The following is a 21,291-nucleotide window of genomic DNA, read 5'->3' as shown; positions in this document are numbered from 1 at the left end:
TCACAGCCAAATAAATTGGTTGAGGGCATTAGTATCCATGCCCCAAAGTGCAATTGTTTTTATGTTTTGGGTCAACTTACAGAAAAATGTGAAGTTTGGGAAGGAATTTAGTAAAGGTTTAGAGCAGTATTTTTCAACCTTGTTGGTTTGAAGATGGGTGGACTTCGACTCCCAGAATTCCCCAGCCAGCGTTATATAAAGCCCTACATGGCATCGAACCAGAATACCTTCGGGGCCACCTTCCCAGTGGCCAATAAGGTCCCACAGAGTTGGCCTTCTCCAGGTCCCGTCCACAAAACAATGGTGTCTGGCAGTACCCAGGGGAAGAGCCTTCTCTGTGGTGGCCCCGGCCCTCTGGAACCAACTCCCCCCACCCTCCTCGCCTTTCGTAAGTCATTCAAAACTCATCTCAGGCATGGGGAAATGGACACACACACACACCATTGTCAAGGTTAGTGTATGGTTTGATTGGATTGTGTTTGGGTCTGAATAGCACTTGTAACCTTGAAGCAATAAAATAGTGATCACCAAAACTGATGTTTGGGGCTCTATAAAAATAATCAAGCTATCTTTTTTATTAGGACAATTTTTCAATGTTTTTTATGTTCCGGAAAAAAATAGATTTGTTTGTTCCTATTTATGTAAAAACACTAATTAAATGAATGAGAATGTCTCCCATGAGGTTCTTACTTCTTTAATAGGTTACCTATTTTGTTACAAATATGAAACCTGTTTGAATCACCAATTTCTTCTGAGCCTCTTGGCTGCCCTCTCCAGATGTTAGCTATGCTGTTTCTTATCTGAGCGGTTCCCTTGGCCTGTCTCTCACGATCTTTCATCCCATAACAAGAATGCTTATGAAAGGTGAAGATGAATCATTACCAAAAATATCTAGATTAAAGCTAGGTTGCTCTTTTATTCTACACCATAAAGGTGTAAACAAAGGTGGAGGAGAAAGTCTGCAAGGGTGTGTCCAAAGACAAGAATGTCTGAAGGGTTAACAATAGCACTTAGACTTATACAGAATACCACTTTACCGTGCTTTACAGAAACATAAAAACATAGAACATTGACGGCAGAAAAAGACCTCATGGTCCATCTAGTCTGCCCTTATACTATTTCCTGTATTTTATCTTAGGATGGATATATGTTTATCCCAGGCATGTTTAAATTCAGTTACTGTGGATTTACCAACCACGTCTGCTGGAAGTTTGTTCCAAGCATCTACTGCTCTTTCAGTAAAATAATATTTTCTCACATTACTTCTGATCTTTCCCCCAACTAACCTCAGATTGGGCCCCCTTGTTCTTGTGTTCACTTTCCTATTGAAAACACTTCCCTCCTGAATCTTATTTAACCCTTTAACATATTTAAATGTTTTAGTCATGTCCCCCCCCTTTCCCTTCTGTCCTCCAGACTATACAGATTGAGTTCATTAAGTCTTTCCTGATAAGTTTTATGCTTCAGACCTTCCACCATTTTTTATTAGGACAATGTTTCAATGTTTTTTATGTTCTGGAAAAAATTGATTGGTTTGTTCCTATTTATGTAAAAACACTAATTAAATGAATGAGAATGTCTCTCACAAGGCTCTTACTTCTTTAATAGATTACCTATTTTGTTACAAATATGAAACCTGTTTGAATCACCAATTTCTTCTGAGCCTCTTGGCTGCCCTCTCCAGATGTTAGCTATGCTGTTTCTTATCTGAGCGATTCCCTTGGCCTGTTTCCCACGGTCTTTCATCCCATAACAAGAATGCTTATGAAAGGTGAAGATGAATCATTACCAAAAAGTATCTAGATTAAAGCTAGGTTGCTCTTTTATTCTACACCATAAAGGTGTAAACAAAGGTGTATGAGAAAGTCTGCAAGGGTGTGTCCAAAGACAAGATTTTCTGAAGGGATAGCAATAGCACTTAGACTTATATACCACTTTACCATGCTTTACAGAAACATAAAAACATAGAAGATTGACCGCAGAAAAAGACCTCACAGTCCATCTAGTCTGCCCTTATACTATTTCCTGTATTTTATCTTAGGATGGATATATGTTTATCCCAGGCAAGTTTAAATTCAGTTACTGTGGATTTACCAACCACGTCTGCTGGAAGTTTGTTCCAAGCATCTACTGCACTTTCAGTAAAATAATATTTTCTCACGTTACTTCTGATCTTTTCCCCAACTAGAAACATAGAAACATAGAAGTCTGACGGCAGAAAAAGACCTCATGGTCCATCTAGTCTGCCCTTATACTATTTTCTGTATTTTATCTTAGGATGGATATATGTTTATCCCAGGCATGTTTAAATTCAGTTACTGTGGATTTATCTACCATGTCTGCTGGAAGTTTGTTCCAAGGATCTACTACTCTTTCAGTAAAATAATATTTTCTCATGTTGCTTTTGATCTTTCCCCCAACTAACTTCAGATTGTGTCCCCTTGTTCTTGTGTTCACTTTCCTATTAAAAACACTTCCCTCCTGAACCTTATTTAACCCTTTAATATATTTAAATGTTTCGATCATGTCCCCCCTTTTCCTTCTGTCCTCCAGACTATACAGATTGAGTTCATTAAGTCTTTCCTGATACGTTTTATGCTTAAGACCTTCCACCATTCTTGTAGCCCGTCTTTGGACCCGTTCAATTTTGTCAATATCTTTTTGTAGGTGAGGTCTCCAGAACTGAACACAGTATTCCAAATGGGGTCTCACCAGCGCTCTATAAAGCGGGATCACAATAGAAACATAGAAACATAGAAGACTGACGGCAGAAAAAGACCCCATGGTCCATCTAGTCTGCCCTTTTACTATTTCCTGTATTTTATCTTACAATGGATATATGTTTATCCCAGGCATGTTTAAATTCGGTTACTGTGGATTTACCAACCACGTCTGCTGGAAGTTTGTTCCAAGGATCTACTACTCTTTCAGTAAAATAATACTTTCTCATGTTGCCTTTGATCTTTCCCCCAACTAACTTCAGATTGTGTCCCCTTGTTCTTGTGTTCACTTTCCTGTTAAAAACACTTCCCTCCTGAACCCTATTTAACCCTTTAACATATTTAAATGTTTCGATCATGTCCCCCCTTTTCCTTCTGTCTTCCAGACTATACAGATTGAGTTCATTAAGTCTTTCCTGATACGTTTTATACTTCAGACCTTCCACCATTCTTGTAGCCCGTCTTTGGACCCGTTCAATTTTGTCAATATCTTTTTGTAGGTGAGGTCTCCAGAACTGAACACAGTACTCCAAATGTGGTCTCACCAGCGCTCTATATAAGGGGATCACAATCTCCCTCTTCCTGCTTGTTATACCTCTAGCTATGCAGCCAAGCATCCTACTTGCCTTTCCTACTCCTACTTGCCTTTCCTACTCCTATTTCCTACTCCTATTGCCAATCTCCCTCTTCCTGCTTGTTATACCTCTAGCTATGCAGCCAAGCATCCTACTTGCTAACCTCAGACTGTGCCCCCTTGTTCTTGTGTTCACTTTCGTATTGAAAACACTTCCCTCCTGAACTTTATTTAACCCTTTAACATATTTAAATGTTTCGATCAAGGAAAGAAAAATGGGAATTACGATAAAATGTATTGTATTATAATTAACAAGTGTAACTGTAATATTGGAATAAGAAGATGATATAATGAATGAAATGGAAAGAGGGAAATGTTTGAGATACTGTATATATATGTGGGAGCAATATTTGGATGAAGATGATGCTGGGTAGGTGAAAAAGGAGATGTAATAATTAAGTTTAAAGAAACTTATTATTTATGAAGTTAAATGGAAAAGGTACTGAAAAGTAAATGGAATTTTATTTTATTATAACAAATGAGAAATTAGAAATTAAAATGGAAAGGACTGCTTTTAAAGGGTGTTAACTAGACAAGGGAATAAGAAAGTTTTGGGGTAAGGGCAAATGGTAATACAGTGGTACCTCGAGATACGAGTTTAATTCGTTCCGGACCTGGGCTCTTAAGTCGAGCAGCTCTTATCTCGAACAACTTTTCCCCATAGGAATTAATGTAAATAATTTTAATTGGTTCCAGCCCTAAAAAAACTCACAAAGTTAGTCTAAATTATGCAGAAAGACATGTTTTTAATGAAGAAATGTACATGTACATATAAATGAATAATGAAGTTTCTTTCACTTAACTTGTAAACTTTCTTAAACTTTTAAATTTACATATGTTCAACTTCTCTGCCACCCAATCCTGTAGGACAGAGGTCCCCAACCCTTTTTGCACCAGGGACCGGCTTTAAGCGATCAAGAGAGGAATGGGTGAATGAATGGACGGAGGGTGGGAAGGAAGGAAGGAAAGAGGGAATGGACAGGAACAGAGGAAGGAAGCAAGGAAACTTATGAAAGGGGAGAGTAAGAGAAGAATGAGTGAAGGGAGGGAGGGAGGGAAGAAGGTGGGAAGGAGAAAGAAAAGAAGAAATAGAGGAAGGGAAGGTAAAAGAGAGAAAGAAAAAGAGCAAGAAAGAAAGAAAGAAAGAAAGAAAGAAAGAAAGAAAGAAAGAAAGAAAGGGGGAAGGGACAGGAACAGAGGAAGGAAGCAAGGAAACTTATGAAAGGGGAGAGTAAGAGAGGAATGAGTGAAGGGAGGGAGGGAGGGAAGAAGGTGGGAAGGAGAAAGAAAAGAAGAAATAGAGGAAGGGAAGGTAAAAGAGAGAAAGAAAAAGAGCAAGAAAGAAAGAAAGAAAGAAAGAAAGGGGGAAGGGACAGGAACAGAGGAAGGAAGCAAGGAAACTTATGAAAGGGGAGAGTAAGAGAGGAATGAGTGAAGGGAGGGAGGGAGGGAAGAAGGTGGGAAGGAGAAAGAAAAGAAGAAATAGAGGAAGGGAAGGTAAAAGAGAGAAAGAAAAAGAGCAAGAAAGAAAGCTGCAAGCACCCCCCCCGAGCCCCCCAGGCCGGCTGCAACCTTTTAAAACACGTGCGCCGCTTCGCAGCTGTCTCCTGAAGCCGAACGCGGAAGTTAGCGTTTGGCTTCAGGAGACAGCTCCTTGGCGCTTGTATCTCGAATTTGGGCTTGTAAGTAGAACAAAAATATCTCTCCCCTCCCAGCTCTTATCTCGAGTTGCTCTTAAGTAGAGCAGCTCTTATGTCGGGGTTCCACTGTATTGTTTAAATGTTAGGAAAGAAGTAGGTGGTAAATAGAAGTAAAAATCATAGAGAACAAATATTATGGTAGAAATTGGAAATACAGTATATAAAAATTGTGTATGAGGATATTATAAGCTGTATAAAACTTTGATTCAAGCGATACTCTGTTCAGAGAAAATACATTGTATATCTGTATGTGTGTTAAAAATAAAAAAAATATTAAGAAAAGAGAAAAGGCATGGTTTGTAATAGGCTTTCTAGAGTGGTACCCCTCAACTCCCAATACTTCAGAGAAATCATTAATTCCCTTGGCACGTGCCAGGTTCCTAGCCCATGTATTTACAAGAATGGTGGAAGGTCTTAAGCATAAAGCATAAAACGTATCAGGAAAGACTTAATGAACTCATCCTGTATAGTCTGGAGGACAGAAGGAAAAGGGGGGACATGATCGAAACATTTAAATATGTTAAAGGGTTAAATAAGGTTCAAGTGGGAAGTGTTTTTAATAGGAAAGTGAACATAAGAACAATGGGACACAATCTGAAGTTAGTTGGGGGAAAGATCAAAAGCAACATGAGAAAATATTATTTTACTGAAAGAGTAGTAGATCCTTGGAACAAACTTCCAGCAGATGTGTTTGGTAAATCCACAGTAACTGAATTTAAACATGCCTGGGATAAACATATATCCATCCTAAGATAAAATACAGGAAGTAGTATAAGGGCAGACTAGATGGACCATGAGGACTTTTCTGCCATCAGTCTTCTATGTTTCTATACAAAAGTCTCACAGCAACAATGGTAGAAGTTAGAAAGGACTCACTTGCTAGCTAAAACCCACCTACACTTTAATCATGAAGAGACAGACCAGACTATACATGAAACTGCTGGGTGAGATCAACCAAGGGCATGGGGTGAGGTATCATCAATATGCAGATGATATCCAGCTTTACATCTCCACCCCTTGTCCAGTCAGCGAAGCAGTGGAAGTGATGTGCCGGTGTCTGGAGGCTGTTGGGGTCTGGATGGGTGTCAACAGACTCAAACTCAACCCTGAAAAGATGGAGTGGCTGTGGGTTTTGCCTCCCAAGGACAATCCCATCTGTCCGTCCATTACCCTGGGGGGGGAATCATTAACTCCCTCGGAGAGGGTCCGCAACTTGGGTGTCCTCTTTGATCCACAGCTCATATTAGAGAAACATCTTTCAGCTGTGGCGAGGGGGGCGTTTTCCCAGGTCCGCCTGGTGCACCAGTTGCGGCCCTACTTGGCCCTGGACTCACTGCTCACAGTCACTCATGCCCTCATCACCTCGAGGCTCGAGTACTGTAACGCTCTCTACATGGGGCTACCTTTGAAAACTGTTCGGAAACTTCAGATTGTGCAGAATGCAGCTGCGAGAGCTATCATGGGCCTTCCTAAATATGCCTATGTCACACCAACACTCCGCAGTCTGCATTGGTTGCTGATCGCAGTCTGCATTGGTTGCCGATCACAATTCAAAGTGTTGGTTATGACCTATAAAGCCCTTCATGGCATCGGACCAGAATATCTCTGGGACCGTCTTCTGCCGCTCGAATCCCAGCGACCAGTTAGGTCCCACAGAGTTGGCCTTCTCCGGGTCCTGTCGACTAAACAATGTCATTTGACAGGACCCAGGGGAAGAGCCTTATCTGTGGCGGCCCCAACCCTCTGGAACCAACTCCCCCCAGAGATTAGAGTTGCCCCCACCCTCCTTGCCTTTTGTAAGCTCCTTAAAACCCACCTCTGTCGTCAGGCATGGGGGAATTGAGATATTCCCTTCCCACTAGGCTTATAAAATTTATGCATGGTATGTCTGTATGTATGATTGGTTTCTTAAACTGGGGGTGGTGGTTTACATTACTTTTAGTATTAGATTTGTTCATATTGTCTTTTTGCTGTTGTTAGCCGTCCCGATTCTACGGAGAAGGGGGGCATACAAATCTAATTAATAAATTAATAAATAAATAAATATTTGAAAATGAAATATACAATGATGGCTATATTAGTCTCCATATACACTACAACTCAGCGGCTTTACAGAATACAATACAATGCATTTTAATTTTGCTTGTGGAATCTATGCTGCAAGCCCCCATTTATATTAGCATATAAGGGTCTATGTTGTGTGAAACCTCACACGACATAGACCCTTATATGCTAATATAAATGGGGGCTTGCAGCATAGATTCCACAAGCAAAATTAAAATGCATTGTATTGTATTCTGTGGGGAGGGACCACAGATGCAATTGTAATTGCAAGTTGCTGTAAATTGTGGGGAATTTTTTTTTGTCTAGTAAAACAAGCAAAAATTAATGTTTCATTCTTGAAAGTTAGCTACTTTTTAAGAGAGGTTATACAAATAATATTATAGTGTGGACGTTACATACTGGTGTGTGTGTACGTGGTTGTTTGCAGGGATTGGTATGCAATATAGGGCAGAGGTGTGCTATTTTCCTTCGGAAGGGTGTGTAAAAATATGTGCAGATGACTCACCGAAGGATAGAGAACAAGTTCAACCCCCAACCCCAGTGCAATTCTGTATAAAATGAAATTTATATCTTAGAACAGAAGGCAGCCCTAACACATATCCCTAGTTCAGATTTGAGAATATATTATTCACCAATAATTCCTAGTGAAAAACAATAAACGAAATCAAGAAGCTGTCAGTTGAAGAGGAAAAATGTAAAGGAAGATGAGGAGGAAGAACAAGTGAATTACGGCATATGTCTCAAAGTATGTACATTGATACGTGTTCATACTCTATCAGCCTCCCATTAAATATGGACAGAGGAAAGTGTCAAAAGTAGCCATATTGACTTGACATTTCACTTATAATCAAGTGGGGGGGGGGGGAAACATTACTTATCATACATCCGATTTCACACAGATAACACTGGGGAACAGCAATTTCATTATCTTAAATCTGTGACTTGTTTTCAACTAACTTTTGGCCACTGGATCCAAAAATAACCACAGTTTTTGTCTATCACATCAACTACAGGATACCCTCAAATGTCATACAAATTGTGCATATAAAGGAAAGTAAAGTAAAAACTTACCAAATATACTGGTTACAAAGAATAATTTTATTCATACAAAGGCTATTATAGTTACTGCAAGTTAAATTGCGTTCATAAAAATACAGTGGTACCTCAAGATACGAACCCCTCGTCTTACGAACAACTCGTGATACGAACCCGGAGTTCAGAAAAATTTTGCCTCTTCTTACGAACTTTTTTCGAGTTACAAACCAGCATTCGGGAAGCTGCTGGGAAGCCCCACGGCTGTTTTAAAAGGTGACAGCCGGGCGGCGGGGCATCGCAGCAGCCTCCCGAACGCCAGTTCGTAACTCGAAAAAAGTTCGTAAGAAGAGGCAAAATTTTTCTGAACCCTGGGTTCAGTTCGGGAGGCTGCTGGGAAGCCCCCCAGCACGGCTGCGACCTTTTAAAACAGCTGGGTGGCTTCCCAGCAGCCGCCGAACGCCGAACGTGGAAGTTCGGGTTTGGCGTTCGGCTTCGGGAGGCTGCTGGGAAGCCGCCCGGCTGTTTTAAAAGGTCGCAGCCGGGCTGGGGGGACTTCCCAGCAGCCTCCCGAACCCCGAACTTTTGCCAAACTTCCGGGTTCAGGGTTCGGGAGGCTGCAGGGAAGCCCCCCAGCCCGACTGTCACCTTTTAAAACAGCCGCGCGGCTTTCCAGCAGCCTCCGAACGGCGAACGCGGAAGTTTGGGTTTGGCGTTCGGCTTCGGGAAGCTGCTGGGAAGCCGCCCGGCTGTTTTAAAAGGTCACAGCCTGGCTGGGGGACTTCCCAGCAACCTCCCGAACCCTGAACTTTTGCCGAACTTCTGGGTTTGGGGTTCGGGAGGTTGCTGGGAAGCCTCCCAGCCCGGCTGTCACCTTTTAAAACAGCCGCGCGGCTTTCCAGCAGCCTCCGAACACCGAACACGGAAGTTCGGGTTTGGCGTTCGGCTTCAGGAAGCTGCTGGGAAGCCGCTCAGCTGTTTTAAAAGGTCGCAGCCGGGCTGGGGGGCTTCTCGGCAGCCTCCCGAACCCCAAACCCGGAAGTTTGGCAAAAGTTCGGGGTTCGGGAGGCTGCTGGGAAGTCCCCCAGCCCGGCCGCGACCTTTTAAAACAGCCGGGCGGCTTCCCAGCAGCCTCCCGAAGCCGAACACCAAACCCGAACTTCCGCGTTCGGCATTCGGAGGCTGCTGGGAAGCCCCGCCGCCCGGCTGTCACCTTTTAAAACAGCCTGGGGGCTTCTCAGCGGCCTCCCGAATGCCGAACCCGGAAGTTCGGGTTTGGCATTTGGCGCCCCCAGGCTGTTTTAAAAGGTGACAGCCGGGCGGCAGCGTTTTTTTACGGGGTTGTTTTTTTGGTTGCACGGATTAATTGACTTTACATTGTTTCCTATGGGAAACAATGTTTCGTCTTACGAACCTTTCGTCTTACGAACCTCCCCCTGGAACCAATTAGGTTCGTAAGACGAGGTATGACTGTAGTTGGTTTTTTTAATCGAACAGTAATTATACATATTAAGATACTTCTTTTTCACTTATAGCTCTTTTTTAGACTGTTTAATCTGTGGACATTCTTGCTTGATGTTCCAACAATAATTAGCTAAGATATGTACATCCCATCTACCTTTATACTATCCCTCTATGACTTTCAATTTTTGGTGCAATCGCTCACCCTGCTCATCACTGACTGCACAAAGATTTTCTGGGAATAAGATAGCTATGTAAAAAATGTAATTTGATGCTCATGTTGCCTAATTAACTATATTATATATATAAGGTGTAGAGAAAAAACTTGATGTGGTAGAAGAAAACTAACTACAGTTTTGAAACCAGCATGCTAATTAACTATTAAAAAGCTCAAAAATCAAACTCAACAGAAATTGTATTGCAAATTGTTCCCCTGTGTAATTATTAATATCTATAACTTTCCCTGTCATTCCAAATCACATTTTGGTGTCAGAAGCTATATCAACTGTCTTTTAATATTTCACTCTGCATGCTTTAATTCTGTTATTCTTCCCCCCCCTATTATGTCACATGACATAATAGGAACTTCAAAGAAGTGTAATAAGCAATGTACACAAACAGTTTGAAACATTTAAAAGAGGAAATATTAATGCTTACCATTGGCAGCCTAGATCCTGGAATGCTGGGGAAATCATGGTGTTCCATATGATAGCCAACATTAAAGGTGATCCAGTTGAGGGGTCCATAGTACGAATATGTCTCATATCCTTTCAAAAACATGTAATGCTCTGCTATGAAATGCCCAGAAATAGGGTGCAAACCCATGGCCAGGAACGTTCCTGCTATTAAATAAACAATAGGCTTCAAACCCCACAAATAATAGATTGTAAGGTCAATAGAGAATTGTACCAGAGCATTAAATATTTCCATCACAGTAATTGCTTTAGGGTTGACATATAGTGGCCTCAAAGTGTAAATCAATGGTTGGAGGGCAATCCAAATTAGCTTCCGAAATGGAGTACAGAAGAACCAGCCCTCAAAATCAGTAGGCATGTCCACGTCCAAAGCATCCCCGCCAAGGTATCGATGGTGATCAACGTGGTACTTCTTGAAAGAGGCGGAGTAAGGTAATCCAACAGGCAAGTTTGCAAAGACTGCAAACCACCTATTGTACTTGACCTTCTTGTTGCCAAAGGCAACATTGTGAGAGATGTCATGGATTGCTAGTGTTAGGGAATGGTTGATGCAGCCACCAAAACTGTAAGCCCAGAAGAAAACCCATTTCCAGGCTAAATTTTTCATCAGGGAGCAGGCAAGAAGCTGAGTGATTACCATTGCTGTCACGATCCATTTTAAATGGGGATCTGAACCCATTAAAGACTTGATGGCTGGATATCTGGCTGAGGGAGGAAAGAAAAATGGTATTAAAGGTAGTTGAGAACAGGTTTTTTTTTTTAAAGGTTCATCTAGCCCAGCAAAGTCATACCACCATTCCTCTGACTGTCAGTTTCACATAATTGCCTTTCGCAAGCTCCTTAAAACCCACCTCTGTCGTCAGGCATGGGGGAATTGAGATATTCCTTTCCCCCCAGGCCTATACAAGTTATGCATGGTATGTTTGTGTGTATGTTTTGTTTTTTAATAAGGGGTTTTTAAATGATTTTTTAATTATTGGATTTGTAATACAGTATATTGTTTCTGTTGTTGTTGTGAAACGCCCCGAGTCTGCGGAGGGGGCGGCATACAAATCTAATAAATAATAATAATAGTAATAGTAATAATAATAATAATAATAATAATAATAATAAGAAGAAGAAGAAGAAGAAGAAGAAGAAGAAGAAGAATTATTACACCCATGTGCAGACGTTGGCTGCTAAGGTGGAATGGTGACATGTGCTTGCCCTCGTGCCTCTGAGTGCTAGCGGAGTCCAGCACAATTCTGCTACCTGGGCAGATAGCAAAATACTGCACCTGGGCAGGTAGCGAAATCTCATGCGGACACACAGGTGTGCCCGTAGCGCACCTGTGTGTCCACGCGCGATTTCGTTACCTGCCCAGATGCAGTAGCAGAATTGCGCTGGACTCCGCTAGCACTCAGAGCCATGGGTCGAACACACATCACCGTTTCACCTTAGCAGCCCACCTCTGCCCATGTGACAGAAAGAATAAAAGCGGTTATACTGTAAACCACCTTGTTTGAAAATCACATGCTCGTATGATCAAAATAAGAAAACAACAACAAAGTTCAAGGCCACCTTTCCATTTATATGAGGAACTCTTTTATTCTGTAGTAACATTCAGTCTTTCGGTTATAGAGTCCACATTCCAGGCAGTCTCCTAGTCAAATAATGGTTGAATCGAGTCCTGCTTAGTTTCGGCAAAGTTGTTCCATCACATCCCTTCAAATCCTTCCTTGGGATCTTCCAACACGATCTGTAAGATCCTATAATCTGATTAATGTATTTTTTTGGACTATAAGAGGCACTGCCCCCGCCCCAAAAAAGTGGGTGGGAATGTCTGTGCATCTCATAGAGCAAATGTTGTGGAACGGGGGAGGGGGTTGGTGCAGTGCCAATCAGCTGTTCTAGGTGGCGGAGATCGCTGCTGCCATCTATTGCCCCTCTTGCCGCTGGTTTGCAGCGATTGGTGGTGAACAGGTCATGGCACCAATCAGGCCGCAGTGGTGGCAAATAGACTGCAGTGGCAGTGAACAGGCCACAGTGGGACACAGCTAACGGGCCACGAAGGTAGAGCCTGATATTTTTTCTTGTTTTCCTCCTCTGAAGCTAATGTGTGTTTTACAGTCCAGAGCATCTTATAGTCCAAAAATTACAGTATTTAATTGTTTGGTTCCATTTCCCCATTAATTACATATATTTTTAACTTGTCTTACGATTTGTCACTTTAAATAAGCAATAGTTATTTTGAAAATTAGTTTTAACTTGGATTAAAATGAAATGTAGTTCTAGACCTAAAACCTCCGCTACAATTCTGTAACTAAACACTTTCCCTCTTAGGTTTTAAAAAGAGGCCAAGTATATACTTGGAAAATAAACTTACAAAGCGGACACCAAAACAAGATGCCAAGACAATGTAGCACATTATAACTCCATAATCCTGTGGCAAAGATTAAGAAAGAATGTTACAGAAGAATCTGATAGCAGGAACACCAAGTACAGCTCAAGGATATATTTTATGGCCCCTTGATGCCACCTTTCCTCTGATGCAAAGAATTACTTTTAGAATCATTTGGAAGAAAGTATTCATTCATGTTTTTCTGGTTTATTTTGGTTCCCCAACTGTCAAAATGAGAAGAATAAAGAAGAAAAGAAGAAAAATTGCCCCCACTGCAGACTTTCAGCCTTGTCTATCTACGAAAAATTGTCCTTGATCTCCCAAATGCAAGATCTAAGCTACTGAGACTTGTACATCTTTAAGGCTATGAAAAAGAAGTTCTATAATTGGATCAACGCAAGGGAGAGAGATAAGGGGGGGGGGGATAAAAAAAATAAAATGAAAAAAATAAAAAACAAAACAAGACTGAACCAAAAAACCCCAAAGAACTGAGCAAAGATAATCATTTAACAATTGCAATATTTTATTTATTCGCTGACTCCTTCTCAGAGACCAAAATCAAATACTGTATAACTATAACAGTTATAATACCAAACATAACATTTAGAAAAGGAAAACTGAGATTAACAATTGTACAAACTTAAAGAGATAAGATTTCGCTGATACAAAAAAACGGGAAAATAAAATAAAATATAGCGGCAAACTGGTAGCAGGGGTTGGGGAAGGGGTGTTTGTGGTTACTGTTTGATGTGGCATGTTCGATATTACTGAAAATGATGATTATACGCACATGACATGAACATCTTGTTTTGTCAACATATTGTTTTGTATTGTCTTTTATATTTGTAAATATTCAATAAATATTATTTTAAAAAAGAAAAGAAAAAGAAGCCCTCAAGGACATGTGAATACATTATCAAAAGAGTAGAGTAGAGTAGAGTAGAGTAGAGTAGAATAGAGTAGAATAGAATAGAATAGATGAGTTGGAAGGGACTTTGGAGGTCTTCTAGCCCATCCCCTGCTTAGGCAGGAAACCCTATACATATTCAGACAAATAGTTATCCAACATCTTCTTTAAAACTTCCAGTGTTGGAGGGTTTATAACTTCTGGAGGCAGTTGTAAAATTGTTCTGTCAGAAACTTCCTCTCTAGTTCTAGGTTGCTTCTCTCCTTGTTTAGTTTCCACCCATTGCTTCTTGTCCTACCATGTTTTGGAGAATAGCTTCACTCCCTCTTGTTTGTGGTGGCCCCTGAGACATTAACACTGCTATCATGTCTCCCCTAGTCTTCATTAAACCGGTTTCCCTGCCACTTTTCAATGTTTATTTTACTTTGCTTTTTGGTAATGGAATGAAAATAGCAGAGGGGATTGTTGGTCTCTATCTGCCATGCAAACTCATTCTGAGCAATGTTTGGTGTATAATCTATAAAACGGTACATAAGTCCAGCTACAAATCCTGGAAAAGCTCTATTCATATCTGTGTATCTGGTGAAACACATATAGTATAGATAATATACTGAGATTACAATCATACAATATTTATTTATCTGAGGTTTTGGCAGCAGCCTACTAAGCACTGCCGCTTTAGTAGGCTGCAGGTAACAAAAAGGCTTGGGCTTGTGAGCTAATCTCAGCATTAGAGATCCTAGCTTACACAAAACAGTATGGGTTTCTTGGGGGGGGAATGGGCTTTCATGCGTTTACCAAAATAACTAAAAAGTAAGTAGCACATTTTTTTTTCATTACATAAGAAGGTGTGTGTGTGTGTCTAGATGCATGAGATTTGGGTAGGCAGGTTAGAGGCGGAAAACTGGGTGGTGGTTTAGCAACTGCGTGTTCTCCGTTGGGCGTCTTTGGGGATGATTAACAGATTCTCTCCAAAGGCTTGTGGTGGAAGCGACCTGAGCAATTGGGGGAACCTGTCTTTGGGTCCCGCCCATTGCTTTCCCCTTGTATGGGATAGACGGCGGGACCTCCCACATGCAAGTGCATGGCAGTGAGTCAGGTGAGGGCATGGCCCCTCACCTGGATCAGCATGGAGCTACGCCCATAGTTGCCCCGGAAGTTTTTCTGACGTCATTTTCCGCCCCAGAAGCAATTGTTTGACCCTGCGGGTCCTTGTTTAGGGTTATAGTTAATGTATGCAAATTTATTTAAATAAATTATGCAAATTTAATTAATAAAAATGACCCAGTTTTAAATCCAGCTCTTGTGTCCGTGTCGTTACTCCGCCTCTGCTGCAAAGTCTCTTCGGAAAGTGAAAAAATACTAATTTACTATTGCTTAATGCTAAACTATATTGTGCTATTAGGGGGGTTCTGAAACAGGAAATAAGTATAAACAGCCTGACCCCAGCTTGAGGAAGAACAAATCCACCACAAACATACTAATTACTAGTACCAGTAAAAGCTTAATTGTCTAGAAAAACAACATACCAAAGCATGAAATCTGTAATCTAGCCTCTGGCCATTTAAACTTTGCAAAAAGAAGAGCAAAAGAAGGAATTGAAAAATTCCAAATTCTTGGACTTTGAAGGTTTACATATGAGATTTGGATGGCATAACGTATTTATGTATGGTAAAGATTTCTGAGAGAAATATCAACAACCTCAGATATGCAGATTGATTAATTTATTATTTATTAATTAAATTTGTATGCCACCCAACTCCCTAAGGACTCTGGGTGGCTCACAACCAAAACAAAAAACAAGACATACAATATTAATATTAAACATCTAAAAAACAATTTAAAACAATTTAAATCCCACAGTAAAAACCATACTACCACTCTAATGGCAGATGCTACCACTCTAATAGCAGAAAGCGAAGAGTAAACCAAAGAGCCTTCGGGTGAGTCAAAGAGGAGACTGCAAAAGTTTGAAACTCAACATTTAAAAAGTCTAAGCTCATAGCATCCAGTCCCCTCCCTTCCTGACAAATAGAAGGTGAAGAAACAGTGACAAAGACTGAAAGAGAGAAACAAAGGGGATGGGATGGGATGGGATGGGATAGAATAGAATAGTTTATTGGCCAGGTGTGATTGGACACACAAGGAATTTGTCTTTGGTGCATATTCTCATAAAAGCAAAGATACATTTGTCAAGAATCATGACGTACAACACTTAATGATTATCATAGAGCAGTGATTTTCAACCTTTTTTGAGCCGCGGCACATTTTTTACATTTACAAAATCCTGGGGCACACCACCAACCGAAATGACACAAAATGACACCCTAAGACACTCTCCTCTCTTTTTCCATCCCTGTCTCCTCCTCACCCTTGTGTGTGTGTGTGTGTGTGTGTGTGTGTATACACACTCTTGAACCATTTCCAAAAACAGGTGAGGCCTGGGTTTTTTCTCTCTCTTATTCTTTGGGTGCTTTTTATCATATGCTTTAAATCAAGAGTCACTTCTCTCTCTATTTTGTTTCTCTCTCTTTTCTCTCATTCTGTCTCAATCATTTTCTCATTTATCTCTCTCCCTTCCTCTCCTTCTCTCTCTCTCTCTTGCTTTCTTTCTCTCTTGCTTTCTTTCTCTCTCACTCTTGCTTTCTCTCTTTCTCTTTTCTTTCTTTCTCTCTCTCACTCTCTTTCTCTCTCTCTTGCTTTCTTTCTCTCTCTTTCTCTCTCTCTTTCTCCCTCTCTCTCTCACTCTGTGTCTCAGCAAAAAATTGCGAGACTGGAACCTGAGCTTCCTTCTTCGTGGCATACCTGACCATGTCTCGCGGCACACTAATGTGCCACGGCACACTGGTTGAAAAACACTGTCATAGAGTACAAATAAGTAATCAAGAAACAATATTAATATAAATCATAAGGATACAAGCAACATGTTACACTCATACAGTCATAAGTGGCAGGAGATGGGTGATAGCAATGATAAGAAGTCTAATAGTAATAGTAATGCAGCCTTGGTGAATAGGTTGACAGTGGTGAGGGAATTATTTGTTTATCAGAGTGATGGTGTTCCGGAAAAAATGTTCTTTTATCTAGTTGTCTTAATGTGCAGTGCTCTATAGCTTCATTTTGAGGGTAGGAGTTGAAACAATTTATGTCCAGGATGTGAGGGGTCAGTAAATATTTTCATGGTCCTTTTTTTGATTTGTGCAGTATACAGTGGAAGGCAGGTTGGCAGCAATTGTTTTTTCTGCAGTTCTGATTATCCCTGAGGTCTGTGTCTCTTTTGTTAGCTTCCAGAACTAAACCAGACAGTTATAGGGGTGCAGATAACAGACTCAGTGATTCCTCTGTGGAACTGTACCAGCAGCTCCTTGGACAGTTTGAGCTTTCTGAGTTGGCACAGAAAGAATATTCTTTGTTGTGCATTTTTGATGACATTTTTGATGTTAGATGACCATTTTAAGGTCTTGAGATATGATAGAAGGTAGAAATGTGAAGTCTCTACTGTTGATACTGTGTTGTCTAGTATTGTACTGGTAGAATGGGAGAGTTTCTCCTAAAATCTACCACCATTTCTATGGTTTTGAGTATGTTCAGTTGCAGATTGCTCCGGTCGCACCACGAGGCTAGCTGTTCAACTTCCAGTCTCTATGTCGTTTCATCATTGTTTTGAATGAGACCAATCACTGTTGTATCATCTGCAAACTTCAGTAATTTAACAGATGGATCATTTGAGATGCAGTCATTGGTATAGAGAGAGAAGAGAAGTGGTAAGAGTACACAGCCTTGGGGGGCCCTTGTGCTAATTGTACAGGTATCTGATATAATTTTGCCTAGCTTCACCTGCTGCTTCCTGTCCGTTAGGATGCTTGTGATCCACTTACAAGTGTGTTCACGTACTACTAGCTGGTTTAGTTTAGTTAGAAGAATGTCTGTTATGATGGTATTGAATGCTGAACTAAAGTCTACAAAGAAGACCCTTGTGTAGTCTTTGGAGATTCAAAATGTTATAGGATGTAGTGCAGAACATATTAACAGCATCATCTGTCGATCTATTTGCTTGGCATGCAAATTGCAGGGGGGGTCTAAAAGTGGATCTGTGATGGTTTTCAAGTGGGAAATCACAGGCCTTTCAAAGATTTTCATAACTACAGATGTTAGAGCAACTGTTCTGTAATAATTCAGATTTATTAATAATAATAATAATAATAATAATAATAATAATAATAATAATAATAGCTGTTGTTGTTGTTGTTGTTGTTATTATTATAATACAACACAACAAAAGGGATCACTATGCTGGATTATGTATTTCATCACCAGTCGGGCGCTTCCCAAGCACCTAGGACTGCGTGATATAGCGGCGAATTATTTGTGCCGATCCCAGTAAAGTGGCCTTTTGCAATTGACAGATGGAGATTTTTATTATTCTTATTCTTTTATTCTTATTCTTATTCTTATTCTTATTCTTAATTCAATTTTTATGCCACCCTTCTTAGACTCAGGGCAGCTTACAACATGTTAACAATAGCATTTTTTAACAGAGCCAGTTCCTTGATGGAGGGCTTCTTTGGCACTGGGATGATAGTGGAGCATTTGAAGCAAGATGGAACATGGCATATTTTTAGTGATTTGTTGAAGATTTGGGTAAAGATGGGGGCCAATTGGTCAGCACAGACTTTTAAGAAAGAAGGAGTTATCTTGTCTGGACCTGGTGCTTTTCCAGGCTTCTGTCCGTGAAATAGATCTTGCACTTCCTTTTCTATGATCATTTTGTGAACCCAGGGGCGGGCAGCAGTCAGGATGGGGTGGAATGCAGTTCCACAGGCAGAAATGAAGTTGCACACGCAGCTCCAGCTGTCACTTCCTGGATTACTGGTCTCGGCTTGGCTCTCCTTTGGGTCACGGCTTGTCTGTTTCGCTACCTCTGATGCGACTAAAACTAATAGACTCTCCTCAATGGCTAACACAAGGGACACTGGCGCCGGGTCTTCCAAGATATCTGGAAGAGGACATCTACTTAACGCATCGGCATGGGCAATGTGCTTTCCTGGCCGGTACACCAACCGGTAATTATAGTTTGCTAAGAATATAATCCATCTCACCATGCGGGGTGATAGAACTGCAGGACTTTGGCGATTTCCTGCTAAAATTCCCAGTAGGGGTTGATGATCAGTTACAAGTTCAAATTTTCTTCCGTACAAATAATCGTGAAATCTTCGCACCCCTGCCACTAAGGCCAATGTTTCTTTGTGTATTTGCCCGAAGTTTTGCTCAGCCTTAGCAAGAGTTCTAGAAAAATACGCTAATGGGGCCTCCGACCCATTTGGAAGTCTATGACTTAACACAGCTCCTACTCCAAACTGGGAGGCATCACAAGTCAAAACCAATGGTAATGTTGGGGAATATTGAATCAATACAGTATTGGAGGTCAGAACATCTTTTACGGCCGCAAAAGCGGCCTCTTCTCTGGGTCCCCAGTGCCAATGTGTCTTACTATCTAATAAACGATGTAACGGTTCCGCTATTGATGCTTTGTGTGGAATGAACACAGCGTAGAAATTTAGCAATCCTAAAAAAGCTTGTAATTCCACTTTAGACTGAGGAGTAGGGGCTTCCCTGATGGCTCTGGTTTTCTCAGGGGTAGGATGGATACCTTGTCCATCCACTATAAACCCTAAGAATTCTACTTTAGTAACTCCCAACACGCACTTACTCAATTTTAACTTCAACCCCTTCTCTTGAAATTTTGTTAAGACCGATTTAACTCTTGCTAATAATTCCATCTCCGAGCAGGCGGATACTAGGACATCGTCGAAGTATGGCACGACCCCTTCCAATCCATAAAGAAGCCTCTCTATGAATCCCTGGAAAATTCCCAGGGCTATTGATACCCCAAACTGTAACCTTCGGCAACGAAACACCCCTCTATGTGTGACTATAGCTTGTGCTTCTGCAGTTTCACAGTCCACCGTAAGCTGTTGGTAGGCCTGCGATAGGTCTAACTTCGCATACAAACTACCCTTCCCCAGTGAGTGCAGAAGATGCTGTACTACTGGAAGGGGATAAGAATGGTGAGCTAATGCCTTGTTTATGGTACATTTATAATCCCCACATATACAAATTCCTCCGTCCACCTTTACTACCGTTACGACAGGAGTTTCCCATACAGCTTGATCTGTTGGCTCTAAAACTCCCTGGGCTATTAACTTATCTAATTCCTCATCTACCTTTGGTCTGAGTGCCAAAGGTACTCGGCGGGGCTTTAAGCATAGTGCAGGCACTTTCGGGTCCAAGCTGAAAGAAATAGGTGAACCGTTATAACAGCCTAATTTCCCATCAAACACATCTGGAAATTCTTGGGCCAAGGTCATGAACGAAGAAGCCCCCCTTCCCATATTTATTCCCATTACTTCTAGGCCCGATGCTTGGAACCAATCCAACCCCAATAGATTAGAAAATGGCCCATCCACCACTATTAATGGTAATTGTCCCTTAAATTTTTTGAACTGAATGGCAAAACGTCCTTCTCCTATCACTGGAATAGCGTGGCCTTGATAATCTCGCAGATTCAATCGGCATGGTAACAACCCATTTTTTGACAATTTCGGAAAACACCGCTTAGCTGTAGACCACGACACCAGTGAGCAAGCCGAACCCGTGTCAACCTGCATGTTGCACGGCATGTGGCCCAGGCGAACAACCACTGTAATCTTTTCGGATGATGAGGAAGTTTCACTGACAACCGTAAACCTCTGCGATGGACGCATGTATCTTACGTTGCAATCTTGACATCGGTAATTCGAGTCCTTGTAGTTCCCTCGTCCTCCGCTAAAGCTATTATACTTCTGGCTTGAGGCTGTTGAAGGTTGCTGTCGGTGGAATTGACAGGCTCTGGCTATATGGCCCCGTCCTCAGCATCTCCGACAATTAAAGTCTTTAAAGGGGCAATTTGATCTAAAGTGATCTCCTCCGCACCCTCTGCATGGGGATGGTGGTCGTCTAGTTCGCTCAACTGGCTGGATTTTGTTTCTTGCAACAGCTAATTTGCAGACCTCTTCTTCTTCTAACCCCAAAGACCTTTCAATGTCTTGTGGAATTTGTTTTGTCTTAACATCAGGAAGTAATGTGGTGGCATTTACAGTGCTTTCCATCTCTGCTAATGACTGCATTGAGAGCTCGAAAGCCCTAGCCTCCGCTAAAGCTGTCTTGAACGTTAAGTCTCTGATTGACAATAAACGGCGTTTTAAACGGCCGTCTCTTACACCAAAAACAAGTCGGTCTAGTAAATAATCTTCTAGGTTGTCAAACTCGCAGTATAATGCTGCGCATCGGAGAGCCGCTACAAAATCATTTATTGATTCTCCTTCTGTTTGATTACGATGGTAGAATTTATATCTCCTGGCACAACGGGAAGGTGCTGGGGCATAATGTTCCTGAAGGGTATTTAAGAACTGCTGCCATGGAATGTCATGTATTGGGGTGGGGGCAAATAGGGCTCTTGCTGTTTCAAACATTTCGGCTCCACAGAACCCTAGAAAATATGCACGTTTCCTGTCGTCTGAGATTTCTGTGAACCCATTAGCAATAAGGAAACAGTCAAATCAGGCCACGTATGAATCCCATGTTTCACTCTTAGGGTTGAAAGGCAGAAAATTAAGTTGTGTAGACATCATTTCCTTTTATTTAACTTAATTTCTTGGA

At 41.3% G+C, this 21,291-nt stretch overlaps 1 protein-coding gene across 1 annotated transcript in view; it reads right to left on the bottom strand.

The window, feature by feature from the left end:
• The window catches only part of DEGS2 (delta 4-desaturase, sphingolipid 2), a 55,366-nt gene that overhangs the window by 12,937 nt on the left and 21,138 nt on the right, over positions 1–21,291 (bottom strand). Inside the window, exon 2 of the mRNA XM_070752422.1 lies at positions 10,269–11,011. Coding sequence (XP_070608523.1) covers positions 10,269–11,011 — 743 coding nt within the window. The remainder of the gene's footprint in view (positions 1–10,268; positions 11,012–21,291) is intronic.

Source organism: Erythrolamprus reginae, chromosome 1, assembly GCF_031021105.1.
Source record: "Erythrolamprus reginae isolate rEryReg1 chromosome 1, rEryReg1.hap1, whole genome shotgun sequence".
NCBI lineage: Eukaryota > Metazoa > Chordata > Lepidosauria > Squamata > Dipsadidae > Erythrolamprus > Erythrolamprus reginae.
Note: the sequence above shows the minus strand (reverse complement) of the source record. Positions and strands in the feature narration are given on the sequence as shown.